A 20,415-nucleotide genomic window follows, 5' to 3' on the forward strand; every position below is an offset into this window, starting at 1 on the left:
GTCATTGATGCGAAACGGCATATTTCACAGTATAGTTTAATGCTTCCATAAGACATACGAGCAGAATTAGTCCATTTAGCCCATCAAGTCTGCTTCGTCATTCCATCATGGCTGATTTATATCCCTCTCAACCCCATTTACCTACCTTCTCCCTGTAACTTTGATGCCCTGATTAAACAAGAACTTATCAATCTCCATTTAAAATATAACCCAATGACATGGCTTCCACAGCTATTTGTGACAATGAATTCCACAGATTCATCAACCTCTTGATAAAGAAATTCCTCCTCATCTCTGTTCTAAATGGATGTCCCTTTATTCTGAGGCTGTGCCTCTGGTCCTAGATTCCTCCACTATGCGAAACATCCTCTCTATATCCACTCTATCCAGGTCTTTTATATTCAACAGGGTTTAATGAGATCACCCTCATTCTTCCAGACTCCAGCAAGTACAAGCCCAGAGCCATCAAACGCTCCTTAAACATCCTATTCCTGGAAAAATGCTTGTGAACTTCCTCTGGATTCTCTCTAACACCAGTACATCTTTTCTTAGATAAGAGGCTCTAAACTGATCACAATACTCTAAGTGTGATCTGACCAATGCCTCATAAGCCCTCAGCATTACATCTTTGCTTTTATATTCTAGTCCTTTTGAAGTGAATTCTAAGATTGCATTTGTCTTCCTTACTACTGACTCAACCTGTAAGCGAACCTTCAGAGAATCCTGTATGAGGACTCCCAATTCACTTTGCACTTCAGATTTTTGAAAAGTCTCCCCATTTAGAAAATAGTCTATGCCTTTATTCCTTTGGTAAAGTGCATGACCACACACTTCCCGACACTATATTCCATCTGCCACTTCTTTGCCCAATCTCCTAATCCAAGTTCTTCTGCAGACTGCCTGCTCCCTCAACACGATCTCCACCTATCTTTGTGTCATTTACAAACTTGGCACCAAAGCCATCAATTCCATCATCAAAATCATTGAAATAATACATGAAAAGTGGTCCCAACACCACCACCTATGGAATACTACTAGTCACTGGCAGCTAACCAGAAAAGGCCCCCTTTAATCCCACTCTTTGTCTCCTGCCAATCAGCCAATGCTCATCCCATGCTAGTATCTTTCTTGTAATACCACTGGCTGTTAACCTGTTAAGCAGCTTCAAAGGCTGCACCTTGTCAAAGGCCTTCTGAAAATCCAAGTAAACAACATCCACTGATTCTCCTTCTGCTTGTTTTCCTTCAAAGAATTCTAATATGTTTCAGTGTACATGTGACAAAGCTAATCTCATGTACAGCTGCTAATTAACCCCATCAACATGCCTTTGGAATGTCGGAGGAAATTAGAGAAACTGAAGGAAACTGGGACATGAGAGACTGCAGATGCAGGAATCTGCAGTAATAAATAATCTGCCAGAGGAACTCAGCTGGTTGAAGAACAGCTGGGAGGGAAAGGATTTATCGACGTTTCAGACTGGAACCGTACATTAGTGTCCCCCCCACCCCACCCTTAAACAGATGCTGTTTCACCTAGCCCAGTTCCTCCAACAGTCTGATTTTGTTGCTGGTGCAAAACAGCCTGCGCAATTTCTCCACTTTGCTTGACAACTGAAAAGACTATTATGTCTTTCTGTTATCGTGAGGATGTAGAAAGCTTGAGATGGATGCAAAGATTTACCAGGATGCTGCCTGGATTAGAGAGCATGTCTTATGCGAGTAGGTTGAACAAGCTAGTGCTTCTCTCTTTGGAGTGAAGGAGGGTGAGAGGCAGCTTGATAGAGATGTACTAGATGGTAAGAGGACCTGGTGAAGTGGACAGCCAGAAATTTTTTTTCCAGACAGAAAAAGGCTAATACCAGGAGGCATAATTTTGAGAAGACTGAAGGAAAGTACAAGGGAGATGTCGCAGATTTTTACACAGTGGTGAGTGCGAGGTACGCACTGCCAGGGGTGGTGGTAGAGGGAGCTATATTAGGGATATCTCCCTTAAAACCATAGAACACTGCAGCACAGTACAGGTCCTTCAGGCCTCCATGTTGTGCTGACCCATATAATTCTTAAAAAAAAAGTACTAGACCCACACTACCCCATAACCCTCCATTTTTCTTTCATCCATGTGCCTGTCCAAGAGGCTCTTAAATACCCCTAATGTTTTAGCCTCCACCACCATCCCTGGCAAGTCATTCCAGGCACTCACAACCCTCTGTGTAAAAAAACTTACCCCTGATGTCTCCCCTAAACTTCCCTCCCTTAATTTTGTACATATGCCCTCTGGTGTTTGCTATTGGTGCCCTGGGAAACAGGTACTGACTATCCACCCTATCTATGCCTCTCATAGTCTTGTAGACCTCTATCAAGTCCCCTCTCATTCTTCTACACTCCAAAGAGAAAAGTCCCAGCTCTGCTAACCTTGCTTCATATGACTTGTTCTCTAAACCAGGCAACATCCTGGTAAATCTCCTCTGCACCCTCTCCATAGCTTCCACATCCTTCCTATAATGAGATGATCAGAATTGAACACAATACTATAAGTGCAGTCTCACCAGAGATTTGTAGAGTTGCAACATGACCTCTCTACTCTTGAACTGAATCCCCCTGTTAATGAAGCCTAGCATCCCATAGGCCTTCTTAACTACCCTATCAACCTGTGCAGCGACCTTGAGGGATGTATGGATTTGAACCCCAAGGTCCCTTTGTTCATCCACACTCTTAAGTAACTGACCATTAATCCTTTACTCAGTCTTCTGGTTTGTCCTTCCAAAATGCATCACCTCACACTTGTCCGGATTGAATTCCATCTGCCATTTTTCTGCCCAACTCTGCAGCCTGTCTATATCCTCTTGTAACTTTCAACCACCTACAGCTCCATCCACAACTCCTTCAATCTTCGTGTCATCCGCAAACTTACTCACTCATCCTTCTGCCTCTACATCCAGGTCATTTATGAAAATCACAAATAGCAGGGGTCCCAGGACAGATCCCTGCGGCACTCCACTAGTCACCGACCTCCAGGCAGAATACTTTCCTTCCACAACTACCCTCTGCTTTCTTCCTTGAAGCCAATTTTTTATCCAAACAGCCAAGGTTCCACTGATCCCATGCCTCATGACTTTCTGGATGAGTCTTTCATGACAGACCTTGTCAAATGCTTTGCTAAAGTCTATGTAGACCACATCCACTGCCCTACCCTCATCAATTTCTTTTATCTCTTTTGGATGATAGAAAACTGGAGGACAATGTAAGAGGGAAGGGTTAGATTGATCTGTCAAGGTGACATTGTGTCCTTACGGACCTCTACTGAGCTGTATTGTTCTATGTTCTATGAGCCCTGTGTGGTTACAGGGAGAAGAAACAAGCTTGATAACGATAGCATCTGAGATCAGGACCACTGAAGCTGTGGGCAGCACCGCTTGTTGCAATCATCTTCCAGATAAGGTGCTAAACGATTCTGGACTTTAAAGTCATAATACAATAGTCAAGTTCTCATCTGGTTTCCTAAACAGTACACTTCCTTCAACCAATATCAAAGGCAGCTTGCAAATCTTTGCAATCAGAAAAGTAATTGCAGGGCATTCCATATTATATCACTGAATGAAGGGTAAATTGTGGTTGCTAAATGCTTGGGGTATTCTGATGTTGTGAAGGGCACTTTATAAATGCATATCTCCCTACGGAACATTGACAGAGGCCACAGGTACTCAGTCCCTTGTACCTACAATGAGCAGACAGATGGTGACGATTCCAAGGCAGACAGAAATATATCCTTGTACCAGTAAGACTGATGGGCTTCAGCAGTAGAGATACCTAAACTCCTGCTTGTATATAGACTTTGTGCTCATTACAAACCTTACTGAAGATGAATAAGCTTGGATACAGGAGCAGAAAAGGAAATGAGAACACATTATATTAGGGGGAGGATTAAGAAAGATGAGGAGGGATGCTATTGACCATGTTCCCCTCCACCCCACCTTCTGAAATCAGTTCTTGAGCCGAACAATTAAACATTTACTTCACTCAATCTGGAAACTCACAGTTCAAATCAGAGATAGAAGAATCACAGACTGTGACGACAGATCCAGGTTTACAGCATTAAGAGTATAACACGTACAGTCATCTAACAGCAATAATGAACCCATGAATCGTGCACTGATGTTTTTGCTCTTAAACCATCCGGTAAACCCCACAAATGGAACATGAGAAACACAAAAGTCAGTTTGGGAAGAGTAGATGATGTGGTTTTTTTTAAAAGCATGTTCCCAGAACATTCAGTCCTTTCCAGCAGCTTCCAACATTTTGATGACTCTATTCAGTGCAAATTGATAAAGAGTGCATCGCAGGCAACCACACACTACACTAATTATTCCAAATCCCTTGACTGAGGGTGGGGGAGGATAAAATAGAGCAAGTGAATTGGAATATAAGGAGTGAGTTGGTATAGGAAAAATGGGGAGAAAATTAAAACAGTAAACCCTTAACTTTTGCCATTTGTAAATATACAACCTAACCCCATTGATATCGTATTTATTTGTCATCTGAAGACCACCAAACGTAGGAGCAGAATTAGGCCATCAGCCCAGTGAGTCTACTCCATCATGGCTGATCCATTATCCCTCTCAACCCTATTCTCCTGCCTTTTCCCTGTAACTTTTGACGACTCTACTAATCAAGAACATATCAAACTCCACTTTAAATATAATGGCCTGGCATCTTCTGCAGTCTGTGGCAATAAATTCTCTATATATCTATCTAATTCCATCTCATCTCTATTGTATAACCATATAACAATTACAGCATGGAAACAGGCCATCTCGGCCCTTCTAGTCCGTGCCGAACGCTTACTCACCTAGTCCCACCGACCTGCACTCAGCCCATAACCCTCCATTCCTTTCCTGTCCATATACCTATCCAATTTTTTTAAAATGACAATATCAAATCTGCCTCTACCACTTCTACTGGAAGCTCATTCCACACAGCTACCACTCTCTGAGTAAAGAAGTTCCTCCTCGTGTTACCCCTAAACTTTTGCCCCTTAACTCACAACTCATGTCCTCTTGTTTGAATCTCCCTTGCTCTCAATGGAAAAAGCCTATCCACATCAACTCTATCTAAATAATTTTAAATACCTCTATCAAGTCCCCCCTCAACCTTCTACGCTCCAAAGAATAAAGACCTAACTTGTTCAACCTTTCTCTGTAACTTAGGTGCTGAAACCCAGGCAACATTCTAGTAAATCTCCTCTGTACTCTCTCTATTTGATTGACATCTTTCCTATAATTCTGTGACCAGAACTGTACACAGGTACTCCAAATTTGGCCTCACCAATGCCTTGTACAATTTCAACATTACATCCCAACTCCTATACTCAATGCTCTGATTTTATAAAGGCCAGCATACCAAAAGCTTTCCTCACCACCCTATCCACAGGAGATTCCACCTTCAGGGAACTATGCACCATTATTCCCAGATCACTCTGTTCTACTGCATTCTTCAATGCCCTACCATCTACCATTGTAAAGCTATGTCCTTTTATTCTGAGGCTGTGCTTGCTGGTCCGAGACTCTCCCACTATTGGAAACATCCTCTCCTTTTCAACATTTGATTGGTTTCAATGAAATAGCATGCCCCCCCCCCCCCAATTCTTCTCAACTCCAGTGAGTACAGGCCCAGAATCATCAAATGCTTCTCTTATATTAATCTAGTATCATTCTTGTGAACCTCCTCTGGACCTTCTCCAATGCCAACACATCCTTTCCGAGAAATCTCCATCACATTGTCTCTATAGTCCCCATTATGGCATGACAAGACTAAGAAATTAATAATTCCTTTGCTAATGAGCCAACCAAACTTGACACTACAGATGACTCCCCAAGTAGCAACTACTTCAGCTTTCTAAAGTTTGAAAGTGCTGAGGAAGAAGATAAAATGGACCCTTCACGCTCAGGTATACTGCTCCTCGTGAAGTATTACAGTATCTGCCCTAGTAACAGCCTGCAGGTTGGTGTTCCTACTATCATTTGGGGAGCCCCGCACCAATCTCTGGCGACTAGAAGTTAAGGGTTTACAGAGAGTAGGAGGAATGAGATGAAAAAAGGGAGAAGAGTGAGGCGAGTGATAGGAAGAACATAATAAAAAGGAAGGAAAAATGAAAAGGGACAGTGTCAGAGAGAAGAAAAGAACTAGGGGAAAAATTAAGAGAGAGACCAAAAGGATGGAGGAAGATAAACTGGGAGAGACAGATCAGTGAAAATTATTGCGATAAAATGCACGATGCTGGGTTCAAAATTGCCATAATATGCAAGAGCAGGCAGCATTCAATCACAGAGAATGAAATATAAAAGGGAGTTGAGTACCTTAAAGAAACCCGCCTCAGGACCATGTCTGTCATATACATTCCTGGCTTTACCTATAGCCATGATTATAGCTTGCATGGTTGGGGTCAGCATGACCTGCCAACAAGGGGGTTGTAGTTGAAAAGTCAGTTTATGGATAAATCTATTCAAAACACATGAATTGGCAACACTTTTAAATTTTTTTTATTATTTTTTAAATGAAAAAGAATATTTACAACGAGTATGAGATAAAAAGCCGATTTATAAATCGTAAAATCATTAACATAAGCAGTGAATAAGCAATGGATTTTGTTATTAAAAATATTATTAAAAAATAATATGCCAATTAAAATGTTACATGCACAGAAAACATAAGGAAACTGATGTGATTTCAGCTGCCATCGAAATGGTTAAAAGCTCGGCAGGGAAGGGAAAAGCGGATGGTTATCACAACATGCTCCCAGTCATGCGGTCCACAAGCACCCAGCCATTCACTGAACGAAGTTCGCTCCCTCATGCGTTTAAGCTATCAGTACATCTTGTGCCGATTGCTAGCCGAGGGGTAAACACTAATGCATCACCAGAGGTCAATCAACCCATCCTCTGGAGGCGATGTTCGAATAACGACCACCCCATCTTGTTCTTTCTCCATAGTCATAGTTTTCCTTACTGTTAATTATATCTCCAACTCTCTGATTCTACTATTGTTGACACAGACATCATGTGCTGAAGAGCCTGTATTGTTTTATGTTCTAAACAGTGCGTTCACAGTACACACCTAACATTTGTAGCATCCAAAAAGGTCATTTAAATGTGTCGGATTCCTTCTTCTCCAGCCCTTTACCTTTGCCACCTCTCACCTCCCAGCTTCTCACGTCATCCCTTCCTTCACCTTCCTGGCTTCACCTATCACCTGCTAGCTTGTACTCTTTCCTCTTCCCCCACCTTCTCATGCTTGCTTCTTTCCACTTTCTTTCTAGTCCTGATGAAGGGTGTCAGCCCAAAACACCGACTATTTATTCCCCTCCATAGACGATGTCTGACCTGCTGAGTCCCTCCAGCATTTTGTGTGTGTTGATTTGGCCTATAAGTATTTTTGTTTTGTGCAGCAGGTCTCAAATGCTTATTTAAGGATAAAGACTCCATAACCTTTTCTAATCTAATTTCTCACCTCAGATTAAAGGGGGAAGAAGTATTGTCAAAAGGTGTACACCACCTGGAATTATCTTCACTCTCTGAATATCCTTCCTCTCTATAGTTCAGTGGTGCTGTAGGGAGCATTTGAGGCATCTTTGCTTCTGGGTTCCCTCCTCCTTTATTAGCCTCAACATCTACTGTGTAATAAGGAAGTCAAATGATTAGCATAACACCATCACAGTGCCAGCGACCTGGGTTCAATTCCAACCACTGCCTGTAAGGAGTTTATAAGTTTTCCCCATGACCGTATGGATTTCCTCTGGGTGCTCTGGTTCGCTCCCACATTCCAAAGACATGCGGGTTAGTAGGTTAACAGGTCACAATGGTGTAATTGGACCCTGTGGACTTATTGGGCCAGAAGGGCCTGTTACTGTGCTGTATCTCTAAATAAAATTATGGCTTCTCTCTTTTCAGCAAAGGAGGATGAGAGTGAAATAGATCAGTCATGGTCAAATGGCAGAGCGAACACCATGGGCCGAATGGCTTAATTCTGCTCCAAGTGTCTTATGGTCTTGATAGAGCTGTACAAGATAGTAAGAGGCATAGATTGAGTGGACAGCCAGATACTACCTCCCAGTACAGAAATGGCTGGAGGAAAATATAGGGGGATGTCAGAGGTTCTTTTACACAGAGGTTGGTGAGTGTGTGGGATGCACTGGCAGGTGTGATGGCTGAGGCAGATATATCAGGGACATTTAAGAGACTCTTAGATACACATATGGAGGGCTATGAAGCAGGGAAGGGCATATTGATATTGCAGTAGGTTAAAGGACCGAAGGGCCTGTGCTATATGATGCAGGTGGTCTATTTGACCAGGGAAACATCATGGCCCACAGCTGGTGTGCCCTTTAGTGAGGAATGGCTGGGATCAGCCACAGAAAGCCTCTGTGGGACCAGGCCTCCAGCTGTAACGGTACAGAGATGAACTGCAAAGTGATGGGTTGCCATTGCTCAACCAAGACCTAGCGAGGGGAATGAGAGGCTAATTCAAAATAGGCAGGTGTTTCAATGGCATCCCTCTCACCACCTTCACTGCACACTGGGAGATAATGGGCAGATTGTGGATGGGTGTTTCAATGGTATCCCTCCCGTCTCCTTCACCGCACATGGGAGATAATATCATTGGCATAGTTGCAAAGATAAAAACACATGATTTGTCTCAGCATATCCATTAAAACCCCTCTCATGCCAAAATAATGAGACTACCTAAGCCAATAAAAGTCAGACAATTCCAAGTGTTCCCAAAAATTATAAGAAGCCATATTCTGCAATGTCTGCTTAGAATTAGAACTAAATTCTATTGTATTTCTTTATTTTTTCCTGTAAATCCTGCAAAGAAATGAATCTCAGGGAAGTATATAGTGATATATATGTACTTTGATCATAACACTATGAATTCTGATAAATGTCACTTTTGTTCAGCATCACCATGTCAGGGTGTATACATGAGAGTACGCTGTGGCCTTCATCCCGTTCTGTAACCTATACAAAATTCTGACTTGCACGTTCTCCCTTATCCTGCACAGCATAATGTGCTCTCTTACCCCACTCACAATTGCCTACAGTTATTGTGTTACCAGCCTTCTCTGCGGCTCTGCCCTGCCTGTGTGACTGCACAGGGTGCACAACCATGAGTGCTAGATATACAATGCCTGGTGTACCCTGCACCACATGCTGCCCACCCTGCCTTGTGTAACCTATACGCAGTCCAGCTGTATCATTAACCTGTCTGGGGCCTCACTGTGCAATCTGTACATAGTGTAGCCGGCTTTGTAGAACATGTACATGATCTGGCTTACATTGTACGGTCTATACACAGTCCAGCTTGCACTGTACAGTCCAAACATTTGCATTGTTAAGTCTATACATGGCCCAGCCTGCATTGTACAGTCTGAACACAGTCCAGCTTGCATTGTACAGTCCATACATGGCTCAGCCTGCATTGTACAGTCTAAACATGGTCCAGCCTGCATTGAATGGTCTATATACAGTCCAGCCTGCATTGTACAGTCTGAACACAGTCCAGCGTGCATTGTACAGTCTCATACATGGCTCAGCCTGCATTGTACTGTCTAAACATGGTCCAGCCTGCATTGAATGGTCTATACACAGTCCAGCCTGCATTGTTCAGTCTATACACAGTTCAGCTTGTATTATTCAGTCCATAAAGAGTCCACCTACACTGATCTGTATACACAGTCCAGCCTGAACTCATCTGTCTATACACAGTCCAACTTGTACTGGTCTGTCTATACATGGTCCAGCATGTATTGGTTTGTCTATGCACGGTCCAGCTTGTATTGTTCAGTCTATGCACATACCAGCCTGCATTGTGCAGTCTAAACATGGTCCAGCCTGTATTGTTCAGTCGATACACGGTCGAGTCTACATTTTGTACTGTACGGCCTGCTTGCATAGTCTTACCCAATGCACCCTCCTACACCTGCTGTGGAATATATAACGTGCACTCTTTATCATATGTTAGGGTTATATGAAATTACGCTGATGTAGCTGCCAGCTCTCCTACATACAGCAGTGCATAAAACATGCCCATTAGGGAGTGCCATGCATTACGTAGCCACATGCTGTCCATCCAGGCACTGGGTAGGTACCTCGTCATCATAACCGCCTTCCTCTGATTCTATGACCAACCTTCCTATATGAGGAATCTCCACCTCAACCACGCGCTGGCTGGGGCCTGGTTTGAGGGAAGCTTTGGCAGAGCCCTACAAGAAAAGGCCAAGGACACACAAGGAAGTGAAGGGCGGTGCAGGTAAAGGGAGAAAAAGGGTGGCAGAGAACAGTAATCAATCAGTAAAGGGTTAACTCCATTCTAGACCACGAGACATAGGAGCAGAATTAGGCCATTCAGCTCGTCGAGTCTGTTCCACCATTTCATCACGGCTGATTTATTATCCCTCTCAACCCCATTCTTCTGCCTTCTCCCTGCAACCTTTGACGCTCTTTAACCTTTCAGAAGCGCAAGATGTTGGAATATAGAGCAAAAAAATACTCCCTGATTTGCTCCATAATTTTATTTTCCCCCCGGTTATGTCTATGCCACTATCAAGCTGCTCATCCTGTTCAAGTACACCGCCAATGCTCTGCCCCGATGTGCAATCAACACAGAAGTATTAACGAGGTGTTTCACTATCAAGGGATCACAGCCATGCCAGATCCCTACTGCCTTCAGAATGCAACTCATGTACTGACCAGCGAGGTGCTGAACTGGATCCCAGCACATCACTGAACTGACCTGACAGATCCAGCACATACCACAAGCCTTCTGGTCTGCCAAACAGCTGGTAGCAAACTGTATTGGTCTCTGCCGTTCCTTTGGGTTCATCAGATGCGTGGAGAGGGGTAGCTTGCTCTCCATATCGTGCTGTCCAGGCTTGCATATCTATATAGCTCGGATGTAATATCCATTGTCAACTCTGACCGACGGAGGCCTCAGGAGACAGAGAATATACCCCTCAAAGTGCACTATGTGGCCTAATCTATACTTGCTATATACACAAGCAATTCTGGAGATGCTGAAAATCCAGAGCAACATATACAAAAAAATGCTGGAGAACTCAGCAGGTCAAGCAGCACCTATGGGGAGGAATAAACAGCTGATGTTTCATGCTGAGATCGTGACAGTGGAGGGTTTAATCCTGATAAAGGGTTTTGGCCTATCCCTGACCTGCTGAGTTCCTCCAGCACTTTATGTGTGCCAGTCTACTTGTTTATAGCTCATGGTCTGGTTTTATTAACAGAAACAGTGATTTATTTGCTCTTGTGAGGTAAATGGCAAATGATCAACAGAAACCCACTGAACACGACAAACAATGAACCGAGAAAGGTTCAATGCAGTGAAGTCCATGAGTGACTGCATAGCACCACCTAGTGGCAATGCAATTTGAGATGGTGAAACTGCCCTCGACTAAAATAATACAAGGATGGAAGAAGATTCACAAATGAAAAGCATAAAACCTGCAAAAGCAAGTGTACAGAAAGATAAAGGCAGAAAAGGCAATTTGAGGCAATTAAAATAACACAAGCAAGAAGGAACTTCAACTTGTGTCTAATATATTAAAGGCTGACCAACACAAGCACTAAGGTAATTATCACCCACCAGGCTCCTCCAGGTATCAGGGTGGTCACTCACAACCCTCCTCCAGGTATCAGGGTGGTCACTCACAACCCTCCTCCAGGTATCATATATAATAAATCTGGTCATCTATCATTCTCCTCCAGCTATCACCAAGGTAATCATCACCTGCCACCCTCCTCTAGTTATCAGCTTCACAGTTCCATAGAGAACAGAATCAGAAATGGAAAAGATTCCGTTGATGCTGGAAATCCAGAGTAACACACATAAAATGCCGGATGAACTCAGCAAGTCAGGTTGCACCTCTGGAAATGAAGAAACAGCCGACTGTTTGCGCTCGATCTGTACTAAACACATTTACGTAAGCTATCTAGATACTTACCAAATGTTATGAGATTCTGTCACAGCAGCCCCTCAGATTCCAACCACCCACTCAATGGAAAAAAAATCCTTCAGTTGCTCCCTAAACCTCCTGCCCCTCACCTACACCTTTTCTCTCTAGCTTTAGCCAGCTCTAATACACAGAAGTTTTGTAATGTCTAACCTACAGCCCTTTGTATACCTCAGTCAGGTTTTGTAACAGTCTCCTGCACTCCAACAAAAATAAATCCAAAATAACACACACAAAATGCTGCAGCTACTTAGCAGCTCAAACACCATCTAAGGAGGGGAATAAACAGTCAACGTTTCAGGTAGAGACCCTTCGCTGGCTCCACTCTTACCTCTTCACTTCTCCCTCATTCATTCTACCTATTGTTTCCTTAGGGTCTTTCCAAAATGTATCGCCTCATTTTTTAATTCCGGATTGAACTTCCTCACAGCTTTGCTAATCTTACCAACAGATCGCTCAAAAAATTACCCTCCTCACCATCAATACAACCAATTTTCCTAACACCTTCAAACTGCATTGTCATACCTCCTACATTCGAAGATCAAGAATCAACTCCATTCACCATATACTACATTTACATGTACTAAGAACTTGCTGTGAAGTGTTGGTCAGAGCACGACATGACAAAAAGCAAAAACATTCAACAATTTTGAGGAGTAAAGAATTTTATTAAAAAAAGGAATTATATATAAATTTTAAAAAAGTTAATGAAGTTAGAGGTTAAAGAACAGATATGGAATAAAATGTGCATAAACAATTACCAATATGTATTTACAATGTAAACAGCAAGGAAACTAAGTGGTTAGCGTGCCACTATTACAGCTCAGAGTTCGAAGTTCAATTCCGGTGTTGTCACAAGGAGTTTGTACGTTCTCCCCATGACCACATGGGTTTCCTCCCACAGTCCAAAGATGTACTGGTTTGGTTAAATAGTCAGTGTAAATTGTCCTGTGATTAGGCTAGTGTTAAATAGATGGGTTGCTGAGCGGTGCAGCTCATTGGGCTGGAAGGGCCTGTTCAGCACTGTATCCCGAAATAAATAATAAACAAACAATTAAAAGTGGTTTAAAGTGATGCAATGATGGGGGTATAGACAGAGAGTGGGTTGGCTTAACTAGACTGATAGATCAGATTAACAGTAGAAGAAACTTTTTGGTGTGAAGTTTTAACAGCCCTATGGCGTTTTCCAGCACTGAGCTTTTAAATAAGTTAGTTTGCAGGATGGGTGGCATCCCCAATGACTTTTCCTGCCTGTTTCTTTGTCCTGGACACATACAAGTCCTGCAGTGATGGTAGACTGGAGCCAATGACCTTCTCTGCTGACCTGACAGTTCTCTGTAGTTTTTATATATTGTGAGAGGATACTGCACTAAACCAGACAGCAATGGATGACTTCTGCCATGCCAGTGTAGATTTGCACCAATGTGCTTGGAGGAAGATGGAATTTTACCAACTGTCGCAAGAAGTACATCCTCTGTTGTGCCTTTTTGTTAATGAAGGAGATATGGTTTTCCCACCGAAGGACCTGTGAAATAATAACGTCCAGGAACCTGAATGCTTTAACAACTTTAACTATAGAGTTAAGGGTGCCATGGTAGTGTGGCAGCTAGTGCAACACTATTACAGCTTTGGGAATGGAGGCCGGAGTTCAATTCTGGTGCCGTCTGTAAGGAGCTTGTGTATTCTCCCCATTACAACACCGATTTCGTTCAAGTGCTCCGCTTTCCTTTCACAGTCCAAAGACATCCAAAGGTTAACTGGTCACTGTAAATTGTCCTGATTAGGCTAGGGTTAAGTAGGTGGGTTGCTGGCCGAGCAGCCCATTGGGCCGGAAGGACCTGTTCCGCGTTGTGCCTCTAAATAGGTACAATACCAAGTTGCTGATAATGAATGGGTGGAGAGGAGACATTTCTCCTGAATTCCATATGCATGCATCAATCAATCAAATCTAATCATTAATGTAATAAGGGAACAAGCACTAATCTCCAGGTTACACAACAGGGTCACAGGCTTCCAAGCACAGAACTACCAACTGTGTCGTTACGACCAAGTTAATATTGGATCTAATGAGATAAAGAGGCAAGGTGGAGCGAGCAGGGAGAAAAAAGGAGCTAACCCGAGTTCAACTTTGACTTTTGATGCCACCAATGTGAAGTGCAATTTCACAGATTTGTCACCATCTGGCGAAAGAAATTCCTCCTGTTCCTCAGAACATTCCTCTGATCTAAAGGGCCATCCTTCTATTCTGAGGCTGAGCTCTTATGTCTCCTAAAATCCCCCACTACAGGAAACATCCTTTCCATGTCAAGTCTATCAAGGCCTTTCAATATTCAATAGGTTTCAATGAGATCCCTTATCATTTTTGTAAACTCCAGCAAGTACAGGCCTAGAGCCATTAAATTCTCCTCATATGTTAACCCTATCATTCCTAGGATCATTCTCGTGAACCTCCTCTGGACCCTCTCCAATAAAAGAGAGAAGGCAGTGATAAAATTCTCTCTTCCATGTGACCTCTTTTGTTCCAAGACACTGACTGAGCAGCTCCAACAGACAAGTATAGACCGAGTTTCCTGTCTCAGTTATAAATGAAGCACTCAGCTCACCGTGAAGCTATGGGACACATCTCACCAGGAACCACACTGCAAAGAAATCTACACACCGATCCCAACCACCAGCGGGGAGCTAGATCTGAGCATTCGCATTCCAGAGCTATCAAAAAAGTACTGAAGGCTACCTGATGAGCAAAAAAAAATTCCGATTGAGGTTGAGATGAAACCAAGTGCACATCAGCTCTGGCAAGGTTTGCTGGCCATTACTTCCTACATAGCAGAACTGAACATCATGAATGGCAGTGATGCTTCACTCCCAGATGAGCTCAACACCTTTTATGTACATTTTGAAAGGAAGTGAATCCCTGCAGCATCTGGTTACCCTGTGATCTCTATCTTGGAGGCTGATGTCAGAACATCTTTTAAGAGGGTGAACCCTCGTAAGGTGTCAGCCCTGATGGTAGGGCTTTGAAAAGCCTGTACCATCCAAATGGTAGGAGTTTCAAGGAAATCTGCATCTCTCACTGCTTTAGTTGGAGGTTCCCACTGCTTCAAAAGGGTGATAATCATACCAGTGCCCAAGAAGAACAGGGTGAGCTGCCATAATAACTATTGCCCAGTGGCACTCCTATCTATGATGCAGTGCTTTGGAAGATTGGTCATGGCTCAAATCACCTCCTGCCTAAGCCAGGACCCGGATGCAGTGCTACTTGCCTTTCGCCACAATAGGTCTACAGAGGATGCAATCTCACTGGCTCTCAACTTGGCCTTGGATCACCTGCACAATAGTCATACTTGCGTTAGGCTGGAGTTCAACACAATTATACACTCAGTTGTAATCAAAAGCTCCAAAACCTTGGCCGCTATACCTCCCTATGCAACTGGATCTTTGACTTCCTCACTGGGAGGCCGCAGTCTGTGTGGATCGGAATAACATCACCTCCTTGCTGACAATCAAAACTGACCTCAAGAATGCTTACCCACTGCTCTACTCTGTCTGCACCCACGACTGTGTGGCTATAAATTTGCCAATGACACAACTATTGTTGGCAGAATTCAGATGGTGATGAGGAGTGAGATATATCAACTGAGTGGTATTGCAGCAACAACCTTGCAGTCAACATCATTGATGAAAGAAGAGCAGTAGATGTAGTGTATATGGATTTCAGCAAGGCATTTGATAAGTTACCCCATGCAAGGCTCATTCAGAAAGTAAGGAGGCATGGGATCCAAGGGGACATTGCTTTGTGGATCCAGAACTCGCTCGCCCACAGAAGGCGAGGTCGGTGACTAGTGGTGTACCTCAGGGATCTGTTCTGGGACCCTTACTCTTCGTGATTTTTGTAAATGACCTGGATGAGGAAGAGGAGGGTTGGGTTAGTAAGGTTGCTGATGACACAAAGGTTGGAGGTGTTGTGGATAGTGTGGAGGGCTGTCAGAGGTTACAGCAGGACATTGATAGGATGCAAAACTGGGCTGAGAAGTGGCAGATGGAGTTCAACCCAGATAAGTGTGAAGTGGTTCATTTTGGTAGGTCAAAAATGATGGCAGAATATAGTATTAATGGTAAGACTCCTGGTAGTGTGGAGGATCAGAGGGATCTTGGGGTCCGAGTTCATAGGACACGCAATGCAGCTGCACAGGTTGACCCTGTGGTTAAGAAGGCATATGGTGTATTGGCCTTCATCAATTGTGGAACTGAATTTAGGAGCCAAGAGGTAATGTTGCAGCTATATAGGACCCTGGTCGGACCCCACTTGGAGTACTGTGCTCAGTTCTGGTCGCCTCACTACAGGAAGGATGTGGAAGCCATAGAAAGGGTGCAGAGGAGATTTACAAGGATGTTGTCTGGATTGGGGAGCATGTCTTATGAAAACAGGTTGAGTGAACTCGGCCTTTTTTCCTTGGAGATGAAAGGTGACCTGATAGAGGAGTATAAGATGATAAGAGGCACTGATCGTGTGGATAGTCAGAGGCTTTTTCCCAGGGTTGAAATGGTTGCCACAAGAGGACACAGGTTTAAGGTGCTGGGGAATAGGTACAGAGGAGATGTCAGGGGTACGTTTTTTACTCAGAGTGGTGAGTGCGTGGAATGGGCTGCTGGCAACGGTGGTGGAGGTGGAAACGATAGGGTCTTTTAAAAGACTTTTGGATAAGTACATGGAGCTTAGAAAAATAGAGGGCTATGGGGGTAAGCCTAGTAATTTCTAAGGTTGGGACATGTTCGACAATTTTGTGGGCTGAAGGGCCTCTATTGTGCTGTAGGTTTTCTGTTTCTATGTTTCGATCAGTAAGACCAAGGAATTGTCTATGGACTTCAGGAACAGGAAGTCGAGGGAACTCACATCAGTCCTCGTCGAGAGATCAGAATTGGAAGGGATGAAAACTTTCAAGTTCCTGGTTGTTAACATCTCTGAGGATCTATCCTGGGCCCAACATACTGATACAATTACTAAGAAGGCATGGCATATCAGTGGTTATATTTCATTAGGAGTTTGAGAAGAATTGGTATGTCACCAAAAACACTCGTAGATGTCTAGATGGTCTGTGCAAAGAATTCCAACTGGTTGCATCACTGTCTGGTATGAAGGGGTCACTACACAGGATTGGAAAAAGCTGCAGAAAGGTGTAAACTCAGCCAGCTTCATCATGCCCACTAGCCTCCCCAGTATCCAGGACATCTGCAAAAGGCAATGCCTCAAAAAGGGGGCATCCATCATTAAGACCCCACCACCCAGGACATGTCCTCTTCTCATTGCTACCATCAAGGAGATACAGGAGCCCAAAGACACACTTAACATTTCAGTAACAGCTTTCCCCCCTCCACTATCAGATTTCTCAATGGACAATGAACACATCAAAACTTCCACAGTATTTTTTCCCTCTCTTTTTGCACTATTTATTTTTATATATAATTTTTATTATTGTATATTGTAACTGACCGCAAAACAACAAATCTCACGACATATGCTGGGGATGTTAAACCTGATTCTGAAAACTCAAAGTTTCAGCACTGTGCAACACACAGGCCTCAGCTCAGCTTCCTGCTTTTATACGATCTGCTTAGGTTTGGATTTAAAAAAAATTCATTACATAAGTTACACAGTTAACAATGGCCAGTTTGACCTGAGCCAAAAATATCTAGCAGATGTTTTGGGAAAAATTGTCTGTTATAATAGTACCATATCTCCATAGACCTAGGAGTGATCAGGTATGCCTGGGATAGATGCTGTTCCTTATTTAAACAAATATGCCATGATGAGGCCACTCTCAGGTTGGAGGAGCAACAGTTCATATTCCTTCTGGGTAGTCACCAACCTGATGACATGAACATCAATTTCTCTAACTTCCGGTAATTTCCCCCATCTTCTAGCAGGTTTCGCCAAATGAAATTCAACTTCCACCCAGTCTATTTCATCTGAAACAGCACATACCACTATTGATCTGTTGACATGTCTGCTGACTGCAGGACCTAGGGCCTAGTATTCCTCAAAAACCCGTTGGGATACACACTACATCGGAACACTCTATCTGTTCACGACATGTGTGAGTGGAGCTTTGCAAGGATGACACTTCCCAGAGCTCCTTGCAACGTGTAGGAGTTCACTCCTTCATTTCTGCCAACCCTTACAGGATTGGCAACTCCCTTTAGTGAATCTATTTTAAGCAAAGGGTTTCCGCAAGACAAGGATTGAGGATATCTCGTATGTCTTCCTCCAGCCACTGATGGGATCTATTTAAACCACACAATTGCATTGTTGATCATGATCCTTCCAAGAAATAAATTTTCTGCAGTTAAATACAAGCACACATGTTCATGAGTGAAAGAGGCACACAGACATAAAAACAACAAACCACTTACACTGTTTATGTGAAGAATGAAGAGCGTGCAAGGAAAACTTAAAAAAAAGTTTGCAGCCAAAGTGAATTTCAGGAATGCAATGTAAGTACACAGCAGCTTTGTGCTCTGTTCTGCACCCCACTATCAGTCATAATAATTAGATACTGGGGGTGAAAAGCAGAGTATGAATGCCAAGTCCACTTCTGCCTCACCCTGCCCAGGGGTATTTAGTACCCTGTGGAATGTTTATTGGGCATTTGTTTATTGGTAAAATATTTTGTTGCCCTCTTGTTTACCCATACTTCATGTTGACATATTTTAAGCCATTCTTTGGAGAAAAAAAGTTAGAAATAGCAACTGGTCAGAGCTCAAAATGAAACATGGCACAACAGTGATGTTAAAGATTAGTTGCACATTATAAATATCTGCATATTATATACAGGAGTATCTACATATTATACATCTTCAAGAGGCAGTGACTCAAGAAGGCAGCATTATTAAGGACCCCCACTTTCCAGGACATGCCCTCTTCTTATTTCTGCCATCAGGGAGAATCAGGAGGCTGAAGACCCACACTCATATTTTAGGAACAGCTTCTTCCCCTCTACCATTAGATTTAATCCATTAACGCTCATCATCATCAAGTGTTGTGTCATAAGGTGTGGGCGAGCATGGTCTTAACCATGATTGTTCTTGGCAAATTGTTTTACATTTGCCTTCTTTTGGAAAGTGGCTTTACAAGACAGTTGACCCCAGGAATATCAATACTCTTCAGAGACTGTCTGCCTGGTGTCAGTGGTCACATAACTAGGACTTGTCATATGTACCAGCTGCTCATACGACTATCCACCACCTGCTCCCAAGGCTTCACGTGACCCCAATCCCCACCTTGCCCAAGGGTGACCTGCAAACTACTGGAGGGAAGGAGCGTCTTACATCTCCTTTGGTAGAGATGTATCACTGTCCTGCCAATACTACCATGTTAATATTATTTTCACTATTTATTTAATATTGTCATTTTATGTCTTTGCACTGTACTACTTTCATGGAACAATAAATGTTGTGTTATGTAAGTCTGTGATTTGATTCTGACTATTGCACCATTTTTCTTTGCAATTTTGCTACTTCAGCTTTGCTAAATTATAAAGCTGCATTTGATGTGTCAGCAAGTTCATTCAGTGTATATAATGTGCTACAGAGAACAGTGGGAATTGACTTCAGTTCTGTCCCAAAGCTAGTCTTCCAAGGTCATAGGTTAAGGGTGACGGGTGGAATGTCTAAGGGGAACATGAGTGGGAACATCTTCATTCAGAGGACAGTGAGAGTGTGGAATGAGCTGCCAATGCAAGTGGTGGATGCAGAGTTGATTTCAACATTTACGACAAATTTGGATAAGGACACGGATGGGGGGGGGGGGGGCGGGTAAGGATGGCTATGATCTAGGTGCAGGTCAATAGGAGTAGGCATATTAAGAGTACAGCAGAGTCTACAAATCTGTAGACATAGGAGAATAATTAGGCTATTCCAGCCACGAGTTTTCTCGCCATTCCATCATAGCTAATTTATTATCCCTGTCAACCTCATTCTCTTGCCTTCTCCCTATAACAACTGAAGCCTTGTTTAAATGAGAACCTATCAACCTCTGTCTTAAATATATCCAATGACTTGGCCTCTACAGCCACCTGTAGCAATGAATTCCATAAATTCACCATTCTTTGGTGAAAGAATTTTTTCCTTATGTTTGTTCTGAATGATGTCCCACTTCTCCGACTAGATAGGATGAAAGGCCTGTTTCTGTGCTGCAGCTTTCTATGACTCTAAGTTGTGGAGGGAAGGGCTTAAGAAAATAAAAGCTGCCAATCGCTTCATGTTCCTGATCGAAGAGCCACAGAACTTGGAAACAGGCCCTTTGGCCCATTCAGTCCATGCCAAACTATTATTCTGCCTAGTCCCATCGATGTGCATCTGAACCATAGCCCTTCAATTCATTGTACCTATCCAAACTTCTCT

The 20,415-nt window shown here is 43.1% G+C and overlaps 1 protein-coding gene across 4 annotated transcripts in view; it reads right to left on the reverse strand.

Annotated features, from left to right (window-relative positions):
* usp25 (ubiquitin specific peptidase 25) overlaps positions 1 to 20,415 on the reverse strand; it is a 221,857-nt gene that overhangs the window by 81,757 nt on the left and 119,685 nt on the right. For 2 of the 4 annotated variants that reach the window (XR_012098867.1, XM_073044802.1), the window contains exons 19-20: positions 10,141 to 10,254; positions 6,353 to 6,448 (exon numbers count right to left, since the gene is read on the reverse strand). The exons of 1 other annotated variant lie outside the window; for it this stretch is intronic. Coding sequence is in view for 2 of the 3 variants with exons in the window: in XM_073044802.1 (XP_072900903.1) it covers positions 6,353 to 6,448; positions 10,141 to 10,254 (210 nt within the window). In the remaining variant the exon portion in view is untranslated. The remainder of the gene's footprint in view (positions 1 to 6,352; positions 6,449 to 10,140; positions 10,255 to 20,415) is intronic. One more of the 4 variants, XM_073044803.1, reaches the window with a different exon arrangement.

Source organism: Hemitrygon akajei, chromosome 5 (assembly GCF_048418815.1).
Source record: "Hemitrygon akajei chromosome 5, sHemAka1.3, whole genome shotgun sequence".
Taxonomy (NCBI): Eukaryota; Metazoa; Chordata; class Chondrichthyes; order Myliobatiformes; family Dasyatidae; genus Hemitrygon; species Hemitrygon akajei.